The sequence below is a fragment of the Antrostomus carolinensis genome, unplaced genomic scaffold, assembly GCF_000700745.2.
Source record: "Antrostomus carolinensis isolate BGI_N321 unplaced genomic scaffold, ASM70074v2 scaffold28994, whole genome shotgun sequence".
Classification (NCBI taxonomy): Eukaryota; Metazoa; Chordata; class Aves; order Caprimulgiformes; family Caprimulgidae; genus Antrostomus; species Antrostomus carolinensis.
The window spans coordinates 35387-48196 of NW_010309172.1; the positions used below are offsets into that span (position 1 = coordinate 35387).

General features: G+C 37.4%; 1 protein-coding gene across 1 annotated transcript in view; it reads left to right on the plus strand.

Annotated features, from left to right (window-relative positions):
- Positions 1-12810, plus strand: part of LOC104523452 (otogelin-like protein) — a gene marked incomplete at its 3' end in the record, with an annotated part of 55153 nt that overhangs the window by 31829 nt on the left and 10514 nt on the right. Inside the window, exons 20-26 of the mRNA XM_029084504.1 lie at positions 977-1186; positions 1917-2082; positions 3193-3267; positions 4400-4452; positions 5145-5307; positions 8201-8308; positions 9002-9140. Of these exons, the coding sequence (XP_028940337.1) occupies positions 977-1186; positions 1917-2082; positions 3193-3267; positions 4400-4452; positions 5145-5307; positions 8201-8308; positions 9002-9140 (914 nt within the window). The remainder of the gene's footprint in view (positions 1-976; positions 1187-1916; positions 2083-3192; positions 3268-4399; positions 4453-5144; positions 5308-8200; positions 8309-9001; positions 9141-12810) is intronic.

The following is a 12810-nucleotide window of genomic DNA, read 5'->3' on the forward strand; positions in this document are numbered from 1 at the left end:
GTTCCCTTCCAGCCTGAATTTTTTTGTGATCCAGTAATCATCACTGGAAAAAGCAGTCCCTGAGTAAGTGGTCCTGCCCCATGCTACCACCTGTGCTGAGCCAGCACAAACATTTTTCCCAGGTCTGTGATGAATCTGAAAAATAAATTGTTGTTTGTTTGTTTACTTATTTTGTCAGGTTACTTTTTTACACTTGAGTGTAGTTTACGGGGAGACTCCAGAAATCCTTGTGTCAGTGTGTATATGTGGGAATGAACAGGGAGAATGAAGGGTATGGACACATTTTTAGCACCAAAATTGTCTTAAATGTGATCCACACTGAGGTGTTTCTGGGATATTCCACCACTTGTGGTGGTAGTACGCTCCAGCTGAGGAGGAGGTTCTGTTGGCACTAGAAGATATATGACCAGCTTGGGACTTGCATGCACTCGAGTTCCAGTTTGTATTGCTTCCTGAGTCCACACGCCAAGAAGTGTATGGCCATTGCTGATTTCAAAGCTAAATGAAGTAGGAAAAGCTATCAAGTAGGAAAAAACATATTCCAAGCTTTGGAGGACTCTTCTAATTAACTCATTTGAAATATATTATTTTGCCAATTAAGTTTCCTGCCCTCCTAGAGGAAGGCATAACTGGTTTTATATAGTTATTTTTATCTTAAGTGGACTTTACTGTAGAGAGAATTGCTTATAATATCAGTTTTAAACTATAGAACTTTCCAGAAAGACTTTGTATACAAGCTTTTGTTGCACAACTGGCTATGTTTGATTTTATTATTCTGTGCAATTTCTTTGACAAACTGTTATCACTTAATCACAGAATGACAGAATGGTCAGGGTTAGAAGGGACCTCTAGGGATCCTCTAGTCCAGCCCTTGCCAAAGCAGGTTCACCTAGAGCAGGTTGCACAGGATCATGTCCAGGTGGGTTTTGAATACTTCCAGAGGAGATCTGGCTAAAACAATATCACCTTCTATTAGCTGAGTATGCATCTCACTGTGATATCATCAATCAAGACGTTTTTGCTCCCTGCCACGCCTACATCAGTCCAGGATTATACTACCAGCTATGCCGCTTCGACGCCTGCAAATGTGGAAGCAGCTGTTTGTGTAATGCTCTGGCACACTATGCTTACATCTGTGGCAAGCATGGGGTCGTCATTGACTTCAGATCTCACATTTCTTACTGTGGTGAGTAACGTTTGCAGAACAGAGTCTCTTTTAGAAATGTGTAAAATTCCACAAAATACAGTGATTGACCTTTTTTGCTGGAAACTAGAATTGTGCCATGGGACAATGACATCCTCGGGAGAATGCTAACAGCCTTTACATTTGGTATCTGAGTCAAAGACCCTAAGCTGCCTCACGAGGGGTTCCTGTCCCTTTCTGTTGGTTACAAAGAGAATTTAAATTTCAGACTTTGAACTTCTAAGTCATGTGGAAACCCCTATTAGGATAAAGTAGTCAGGGAGTGGCAGGAGCAGGGCCATTTGCTTAGGGAAGGCAAGCTGATTTTACAAGTAGGATACAGCAATGACTTGAAACAAGGTATTTCAAAGCATAGAGTAATGCCTCAACCTTCACTGGGCTATTCTTCCTCTCTTGGAAACCTGAGTTACTATCCAGACAAACACACACACACCAACCCCCCCGCCTCCCTCCCATATTAAAGAATAGACACCTACTGCTTACAAAATAGACAATTGCAGCCAAAGACTTGTTTAACATAAACCCACCTGAATGTAATCTGACTAAGAAATCAGTAAAATAGCATATTTTTCTCATGCATTTTAACTCACCCCAGTGCAGCAAGAGACCATTTTGCTTTGCTGTTTTGCACTCCCATGATATACTGCTTTGTTTTCTATTTTTCACATTTTAAGAGAATGTTCTCCCTTCTCTCTCCCACTCTCTCCTCCAGCTGTGATGTGTCACAGTGGTATGCATTATCATCAGTGCTCTTCTTTTTGTAAACACTCCTGTGCTTCACTTTCTATGGCAAATATCTGTGGTGATGACTGTGCAGAAGGATGTAATTGTCCTGATGGAAAGTATTTTGAAGAGTCAGTCAACTTCTGTGTATCAATGTAAGTCCCAAGAAAATGGAATATATGCATAGGCACATTTTCCTCTTTCCAGCAAGATTTAAAGTAGTTTTTCTGCTGTTTCCCTCAAGATGTAGACTGCCTAAATGGGATAGCAAGTAATATGCGAAGATTTCATATTCTTTTGTACTAATTAATAGTGGGGCCTCATTTGCTTCTGTGTGTACAGTCATCTACTGCACTTCAGAGAAGATATGTCACACTGCTTTAGAGAAGGGTGATGTAACTTTTTAAATTCATGGGAAAGCATTTTCATATGAAAACCTTAACACTTTAAAATAAATTGAGATTAAATCTATCTAGTAGCAATCCCTAAAGTCAGGCATAGTATGGACAGAGTGGCTAGGAGTGTCTTTTTTCTGTCTCATAATGCAAACCCCTTCAATTAAATGGAAGGAAATGGTCAATGAAAGGAAATAGTTTTTGTACAATGTGTACCAAAATTTTACAGCTTACCACAATGGGAAGTTACTGAGTTCAGATACTGAATTAAAAACTGTAATGAATATTTATATAAATTTCAAGATTATACAGAGTTATTGCTGTTCATTGTGACATATATTTTGTAATGATCTGTAAAGTTCATAATATAGGGATAAAGACTGTTTCAAACTATTAAAGAGTGGGAGGTAACTTAGAATTCCCATATTTTTCATGGTTTCTAGGGAATTCTGTTGCTAATTTTATTGTATCTGACTTTTATCACAGACAGTTAATGGATTTTGCTATGACAGTTCCTCTGTCCCATGATTTTGACAGTTCTTTGAATAGAAACTACATGTTGCCATACTACTCCCATAACTGGGAAGAAAAGCTCCTTTCTAAAAGACTAATGCACAGAAACAGCAAATAAATAATATGGAGATTGAGGAAAATCCTTGCTTTGTTGAAGATGACAGGAGTTTTGCCGGTGACTTTAGTACAGTCAGAGTGTAAATTTTTAGTTTTCACTTTTAGAAGTGTATTGTAAATATAGAGGTTGAGATAATGAATTATAAAACCTGCATATCATAATAGCTTGATAGATGGATTGCCCTTAAATTCCATTTCATCTTGGTTTTGTATATACATGCATAAATATTCTTTTAACAGATCTGCCTGTCATTGTCATTACAAGGGCAAAGCCCTCCAGCCTGGAGAAATCCTCCCTACGCCAACAAGCTCCTGGTAGGTTTGCGTGCCAAGAGTTTTATGTTTCATGTAGTGCAGTTTGGATGCTACTCAAGAGCCTTGAGAATTTTTTTCACAAAGGATGAAGGTCTGCTGTATCAAGATTTTATTTTTCTTACACACTTAGTAAAAGGAGGCCTAATATAAACTGGATTATGTACCTGCTTATTTTAACAACAGAATACCTGGACAATTCTGTAAGCCAAGGGACTAAAGAGTTCCTCAGAACACACACATGAAGGTTGCAGTCCTCTTATTAGACCTGGGGGCATTATCATAGCAATATGAGGCTGGTTTCAGAAGAATAAACACTGTGATTCTATTTTGGAAAGTCTTTCAGACAAAGGCTTGCAGAGAGCTATATTTGTGTCATTTTGTATTATTAATTCATGATGGAATCCTGACCTCACTGAAACAAGTGGGGAAACCTCCCACGTTTCCTGGTCAAACTTGTTCACTTTACAAGAAATGCTTTCAACCTGCTGATTTTAAATCATGTCTGTGACTTGAATGTCAAGATTGATTCTTGCTGAGGTCTTATAATTGTTGTAACTGAAGCATGGTAATCGTGTAGTTCAAGAGCTGAGAGTAGGGGCTTCATTTTTTCTGCCGTTGCTATGCCTCTGCAATGCTTTGGGTTTTACACAATTTTTTTAAAGGGAAAAGTAAAAATAAGGACTAGGTTTATTGTTCAATGTAGTTTTCTGCAATTCTGTATCTTATAATAAAAAGAATCAAGCTGTGTATCCTAATGACTGTGCAACAGGAAATTTACATTCTGTATCCTTCCATATTCACCAAGGTGGCTAAGGTTTTGTGTTACACTGCAGCATCCTGAATCGCCTGGCCCTACGTTCCCACAGAGGCTGACATACCCAGTTTCTTTATTTTAGTGAAAGTTAGGCAATTAAATAGTACATAAACACCTTTGTGAGCTTAGGCCCTCATTACAGATCAGAGGTTAGAATGCACCAACAAAATGTTGGTCTGAACTCGTGCTTTCAGATTTTAATCCTCCTTCTCCTGATTTCTGTTGTTTAAATTGGGCTAAGTTGTATTATCTTTTTTCACATGATGTCTACAAAACATTTTCCCTTTCAATAAAGACGGGTTTGCTTTTCTTTTCCAGTCAGTGTTTGAATGGAACAGTGAAATGCATTGAAGCCACTACAGAAAATACAGGTAATTTACAGTATTGTCTCATATTACAGTTGCACAGGGAAATTTTTTTACAGTGAATAATAATTTTGTTTTCTCCTCATATGTATTTTCATTATGAGATACTTAACATCATGACATACTTAAAATATGAGGTTAGGAGCATTAGTTGTCTTGTTTTCTTCTTTTTCCTTTTTCTGTGGCATAAATTTTACTACTAAGTCACTTAAGAAATTTAAAAAATAAATAATTGTCTGTGAGGTGTAGGTCAATGTGTTCTCATGGGAATACCTAAATTAGGCTCACTATCCATGTTTAGGAAACCTTAAGATCTTCATTTCTAGAAAGTAATTTTTTAATTAATTTCTAACAGATTTAGAAGGGATTTCAGCATACTGAAAATTATGCCACTTCTAAAGATTCTGTTTACCTAAGGCATAATTACTTCATCTTCAAGAACAGGCCGTGTATCAGATCCAGGGTGCATATATCCAGATGCTTAATATTAAGATTTGGTGTTTTTTATATTAAAACATATTAATTTTATATCTTTGTAATAAAAATGAAGTTATAGGCTTTTATTCCGACTGTATTATGTGTACTGTAATGTAGGCTAACTATGCATTAAAATAAATAGATTGTGAACAAAAACAAACAGAAAAACTTCAGTGTAAAAGAGCAGTTGATCTCATTTAACCTGCATTTTGCATTTGAAGTTCACATATGCCCTGAAGGAAAAATCTACTATGACTGCAGATCTCCTGTGCCTGGTTTACCAGCAGCGGGTGTGAATTGTGGGATCTCTTGTGCGAACCTTGCCATGAACTTCTCCTGTGTGCCCTCGCCACCGTGTGCAAGTGGCTGCATTTGTCCCCCTGGGTAAGATTTGTCAGAACAACCTGGAGCACAAGCCACACACATATTTTTCACAGTTTAACTGCATTTTTTTGTTTGTTTTTTGAATTCCAGTGGTGTCACACCTCTAATTTTAAAGCTATTGTTCTATAAATTTTTGCAGATATACAGTCACAGTTAAATGGCCAACTCTTTCTTTTGTCTCTGAGACCCCTTTTCTCCTTCATGCTGGTGTGAGGCTCTATGCTATAATGCTTCCTTAGTTGGAGTCCCACAGTTTCTCATCTCTCAGGCCATGATTCCAGTATCCCATGATACTGGCTGATAGTTGGGACTCAGGACAGGACATGACTCCCACCACTTGCACAGTGTAGTTTACGTGAGTGTAGAAGTAAACACAACAAAAAATCATAAAGTAAACCATCTATGTTACCTCTCAAGTAATTGTCTCACCTAGACTTCTACTCAGGCTTACAGTATTGATTCCCAACCTGGGGCAGGAAAGGGGTGGGGTACAGGCAGGATCCTGCCCTCTTCTCTGTCATTCTCTCTGCCCTTCTGAAGTCAGCCAAAGTTCTGTTTTTTTCAGCTTATGTATTTGGATTTGGTGCCCTGAAACAGTCTGCCAAGCTGTGCAGGGGTCAAATCAAAGTACAAAGCTAAAAGCATTTGTTGTAAAGTTTCTGTCAGGATCAACCACCACTCCTTCCATCTGTTTCCATTCCCTCCCCTGATACCTGCTGTGTGCATTTTCAGATTTGAAGAGTCAGATATGCTGTGCAAATTGCTGAAATTTGACCTCAGGTGGAGTGCTCCCTGTTTTTTTTCAGTATTGGATTTTATTTCACTGTATGTGTAGCCAATGCTCCCCTGACAGTATATCAGTTGCGCACAGATCAGAATGTAATGAGACTGCCAGAATTCCACTTCCAGCAACTTGTGATATTCACAGATGACTAAGCACTGGTGAAGGACAGATTTCAGGCACAGCTAGTTAAGATTTCAATAGTTGTTCTTGCCTGATATTCTGTTGTCCTCTACAACCTCTGCCTCAACTGAGAAGTTAGCTTTTAAGACCATTAGTGTTACAGGAATAAACAATTATTTTTAACACAAAAATGCACGAATCTGTACAAGACATCATATAAAAAATACTATTTTTTTTTACTGAAACATCACCATGATATTTGCATGAACTTAGACTAGCAACATTGTCATGAAAGTTCATTTGGCAATTTGAAATAATTAAAATAGAAGTTAAAAAGCAGAGCTAAAGCTTTGCTCTCACTGTCACATAGTATTATACTATTTCAAACTAATTATGTTACTTGTGTCTTTTCTGAATGATAAACTATAAAAGGGGTACAGACAAGCCAAATCCCAGGTTTCTGTCAAACAATGGAGTAAACCATATGAATTATTTTGTTAAGTAAGAGAATAAACACTTATTTTGCTACTAGATAGAAAAGTAAATGTGTAACATTTACTGCGGTTAATACCATCATTGATGTTAAATTGTATTTCTGGAGCCATTATGCCTTTCAGGCTCACGGTTCCAAGAAGTGAGTATGGCTTTTAGCTAGGAAGGGGCCAGCAGGTTTATCTTAAAAATCGGGTTCAGAAGTTCTCTTCTTTATACAAGAAGATGTCAAGTATATATGTCATGATATTAAATCTACATGGACAAGTCATGAAAGCCTTATTATGAGAAGTTTTACTGTTATGTAATTTTTTTTTCTCTTAAGATGCTGTTCTTCTCTTTGTTTCTCCTTTCCCACCTTATTTCTACCACTACCCATTATTTGATCGAATGACCTAACCTTTTGGGGGTGGAATCTTGAATCTTCCTGGAGACTGGCACCTTATCCTGGCATCCCAGGTAATTACGGTGCTCACAAAGTAAAGCAGCAGTACCTCTGTTATTCTTGGCAGATGTTTAACTTCCATTGACAGAGACTCTAAATGACCTTTCCAAGCAATCTGTTCTAGTGCTTTCCTATCTTTAATTATTTTTCTGAACACTTAACTCTTTTACTTAAAAGCAAATGATCTTTAATGAACCAGTAATTATGGGGAGAAGAAAACTGTAATTTGTGTCTTCCTTTTAACTTCAAGTGAAGCAATCTCAAGATCATACTTTGAAAACACATCTCTCTCTACTCTCAACTGTGTGTTGCAATGACATCTGCAGGAATTGCTCCCCTAAAGAGCAGCATTTGGAGTGCCAGTAACATTTTTTAATTTTATTTTAATTTTTAGTTAATTTTGCTAAGCAGATGGAAATAATGAGATAGCAAAGAATGGTTAACAACATCTTGGGGTCACTTATTTGTGATCTAATTAGATCTGCTGCTTTTTGCATTGAATGCAGCTGTTTTGTTTTAATCTTGTTGTTTCCACTTCACCTGGGGTAGGCAGGTAGCCTCCACCACCACTCTGTAAACTGTGCTTCTTTCCTCTTGGTAACTGCAACAGCTACCATAGCCCAGCTTGCTATCCTGTGCTTCGAACAAGGCGGTTACTGCCCTGTGCAGAGGAGCAGGCACATCAGTCCAGCTGCTTCCCTGGGACAGGAGCATGAGGGGCAGCCCGGCTGCAGCCTCAGCAGTGTGTGTAACACACAGATCCTTTGCAGTTTGCAGGGAGGAGTACCTGTGCTACCTGCTCTCTTGCACAGGAGCTGCACATAGCCCTTTTGAGGTAGAAGGGGAACCACAGCTGTGAGCTTTGTGAGGTCTCCAGCTGTGCACAGTGGAGATCATTTGATTCAGACAGCTTTTGCTGCTGAAATAATTGTCCTTTGCTGGATGGAATACTGATTGCCCTTGGTGGAGTTTAGGCAATACAATTCACATTTGATTATGTTGATCTACTTGTGAATTTACATTTTCATCTTAATAATTCTTTTATTTTGAAGGATGGCTGAGCATAGAGGGAAATGTTATATTCCTGACAGTTGTCCATGCACCTGGAAAGACAGGGAATTTCTGTCTGGAGAGGTGATAGCCACACCATGTTACACCTGGTGAGTGACATGCAATTTGCATACTTCCAAATCATCTGTGTCTAGCCACAAAGGAAAATCAATACAGAAAATGCATTGAGTACATTTATAAGCAATTACAGGATATATCTGTTATTAGGCTTACTAATAGACTTGGAAGAGTAGGCAGACTTTTGGGTGGGTGCTTCTTTCAGTCTGAAAAGGAAGCAGAAGATATCCAAGTAAAAAAACAGTCAAAATCAAATGCTTGATTCCACATATATCAGTTAATCTTTGAAAGAAATTTGGTATTTCAGAGAATAGATATCATGAAAGGCAACCAAGGAGAAAAAAAAAAGAGAAATTAACCGTTTCTTGAGAAAAAAATATGATATTAATGTTTTATGAATGAGTGTGTCGTGGCATAGTGTCTTATCTATACTGGAGGCAGTGATGGAAATATTTGCATAAGCTATAAACATTTTAAGATTTTACATTCAATTCTTATGCATTTTTATTGTACATATGTGCTGATGGCAAAACGCTCAGTATTTTTTTGCCATGGCATTACCAATAATTTCAGAAGCAATCGTCAGTGTTTCAGGGTCTGGAACTGTTCTTCCTTTCATGAATTTCTGTGTGACTTGAAGTAAAGAATCCAGGAAAACTTCTTGAATATAAAAATAAAATGACCCTGCTGTGAGAATATACATTAAATGTTAATTTTCCTTACAGTGTTTGTCGGAGAGGGATATTCAATTGCACTAGTTACCCTTGTCCTGCTGTATGCACTGTTTATGGAGATCGACATTATTACACCTTTGATGGATTGGAGTATGATTATGTCAGTGACTGCCAAGCTTACCTGCTAAAGGTAGGAGGATTGTTCATATATTTCCATGTGGAAGTTTCCGTGAGAGGCCAAATATTTTGAACATCAGGAGATGATCTATAGAAACAAACATTATGAAAACAGGTGCAGAACAGATGTGTCTGAAAGGAAGAATCTGTAAATGACATTTCATGCTTAGTCATTTGAACACGTACATGGCTGTGTCCTTCCTTACATATCTATGTGGTTTAGAGAAAAACATTGTTTTCTGTTGTAACTTAACCATGCTTTCATCACAATGAGATAAGAATAACACTATAGAAACTGTTCTAGGACTAGGTATGATCTATAGATTTATTTAATAATTATCTATAAACTCTGCTTGGTAAAAGGTTAATGAGGACCTCTGAGGCTGCTTGGAATCTCCCTTGAATGTGGAGATCTGCATCAGATCTGGAGTGTATGTGTATAATAATATCAAACACAATGATTTCATAATTCAACAATGAAATCCTTCGTTGAAATTATCTGGCAGCTACATGCTAATATTCCTCATAGCACACATTTGCAGTACTTTGTTATCCTTTTTTGTTTAAAAATACCATTACTGACATTTAGAAATATATTCTATTACTAACTACAGTATTGTTTATTATCATTGTTGCTATTGTTAAGGCTAAGAGTCTGTCTTCTGAGTTACAGTAATGTGTTTAGATGAATATTCATTTTCTGTCAACCCTAACTGTCTAACCTTAAGAAAAAGCATGGTTTCTCAACAAGAACTACTGCAAATAGTTTATTTCATGTACGCTTTAGTAGAGTATTCACAGCTATGAAATAAAAGAGATTGGTTACAGATTTTTTTCATTTGTTTAAGAAAAAAAAAACAACCCAAAAAAGAGAGAGATTTGATAAAGATAATAAGAATACCTCATAGCAAACTCCTGGCGTATATCAAATTGTCTCATAAAAGACCTCTTACTCTTAGAGGTATATGAACCTTTACACAAAACTTCCTCCTTTAAGATGCAAAAAAATCCGGTTACTTTACCTGTAAAATCATCTTACCTGTATGATGAGATAGAAAAGTGGGTTGTCATTTCTTAATTCTTATGCCATCCAGCAAGAGAGGTGTGCAAGACAAATCTAGGCTGCTTTTTCAAACTTTAGTTTGATACCGGAATGTTTTGCTTTTACAATAAAATATCACCTACCACTCTACTGTGTAAGAAAGTACCTATCTGGAAACAAACCATGGGGGGAGCATTTGGAGTCCAAGAATAAAGTTGGTAGCCACGTAGTTAGGCACACTTCCAACGGGCCTTTCTTCAGGCCAACATGATGCCTATTTAGATCTGCTTTTGAGACTTTTTAGATTTTTTTCCAGCTTTTCAAACTGTTTTTGTTTTTTTTCCCCTCCCAAATTTAGCTAATGTGAGAAAGTATGGCTTAATTTGTCCTTCATTTTTCTTTTCTCTCTAGCATGTGGAAAACTTACATGAACTATATTTAAGAACTATTTATTACAAATTAGGCACTGCTTAATTATGTCTGGAACACATGATGTATCTGCGGGCTGATTTTTTTACTGTGAAATGTTTGGAGAAGTTTTAAGGGGGGGAAAAAAGAAACAAAGGATGGGATTATATGGCAGACGCCCAAGAGCTTTGAGGGAACTAAAACACAGAACTGATGAACTATGTGATGTGCATTCCTAGTATCAGAGGAATGGAAGATGACAGTATAACCAAATATTTTAAAAGGACACCATGGCTGAATTTGGCAGGAACAGACCCATATGTCTGATTTCCATATGAAAGAAATTAACATAAATTATAATAAAGATAAATGACATGATATTGAGGAAGAATTGAACTATTTATTTTGTAGAAGAAATTCATGCATGATGAATCTCCTGAGTTATTCCTTGAAGACAACAAACGTTGACGAGGATGATCAGGTCAATACGTGTGTATTTTAGGTTAAAGACCTTTTGGAGACTGATTTCAACAAATATTTTTTAGAGACTAATCTCTCATAGGATGAGAGTGAAGATTATTTGAGAAACAAATTAAAAGTTAGAAGTGTTAAAGGATAGGAATAAGTCTTTTTTTTTAGAATGGAGAAATCCCAGTTACATCCCAGAGGTATCCCTGCTGAGACCTGCATTCAGCATCTTCAGGAACAATTTTTAAAAGGTGGTATGAGGATTGAGGTGGCATATGGTGATGATAAAGAATCAGTCTGAACACCTGAAACAAAGATGGACCACCAAAAGTTTCACAAGATATTATGGCAGAAAACACTGCATGATAAAATGATGAAATTCAGCAATGAAATATGCAACTCAGTGAACAGAAAAAATAACTGTAACTATGCTACCATGAAGAATGGTATACTATGCAGGAATGGAATTTTATGTGAGAAAAATACATGAAACATGCAATTGGTGTCTTCCTAGTGGCAGCTTTAGTGATAATCCAAAGTGTCATCTGTTCTCCAGTGTCACGTATGCTGTTATTTGCATGTACAGTTATACCACAGTTGTACCACATACTGATGTGGCTAAACTACGTTATTTGTTCCGACATGATAACATGATCAGGCTTCTCTTTTTTGAAATATGCTTTGTTGTTTCTAGAGCAGAGGTTTCCATGGCTACTTCCTCGTAATCATCCTCCCGTACATTGTGGGCATGTGCAGTGACATTTTAAATAGTAGTATCAGAGTAATATAATGAGTTTTCCTTGAGCTACTTGAGCCCTGCTTCTTATAGCCTGTTATCCAAACAAATAAGCCAGAGGAAAGGTGGGAAAGTATATGGAGTTGCAAAAGTTTAAATGCATTGCCTAACACCTTGGCAGGCACAGCTGTCCAGGGCAGTCTTGCCACCTAAACCATGCTACCTGTTCTACAAACCACCTTTTATTTATTTATTTTTTAACTTAAATCATAGAATGTTTTGAGTTGGAAGGGAACTTTAAAGATCACCTAGTCCAACCCCTCTGCCATGGAGTGTGTGTGCTGTGTGCTTCGTGTTCCCCATCTGTAAGGTATTACAGAACATTATAGATCTGATAGTTGCTAGTACACAATCCATTGACTTAATGGTAGTTTGCAGTGCTGTTACAAGGCTGATTTTTATGGATAACTTGTAAAAGTCTCACCAAACAGCTGAAGTGGTTGTAATATTGTATATGCAACATTGTAATACCTTTGTCCTTTCCCTTTTACTAATCTTCTTCCTGTGAGAAATGGACTGCTTTGTCCCTGCTATCTGATATTCTCTAAACAAAGGTGTTGTAGCAGTGCTTATCATCTAAACTCTTGCTTGGAGACTCCTCCAAATCAGAGAAAATACAATTCTTCTCAGCAGAGAACAGGCCTGAGGGGCTCCAAGAGCACTGATCCTACAAGTCTTCACAAACACACTGAACTGCATGACTGAAAACCACCACAAAGCTAGAAAAAGACCAACGTGTGTGACAGAAAGACAGCAATTTTAGTATAGTAGTATCAGAGTAATATAATGAGGGAAATGATAACTACAGTAAAATTGTTGGCATACTGGTTCCTCCCAGGCATAGAACAGAGTCCAAGAATTATGATCTGAATCCCATGTCTCCAGTGGCATGACGATGCACTGTTCCCATGCATGTTACCAGCCCTCACTGTTTGACCTGGCCGTTAGCCTCCCTAAATGCAATCTGTT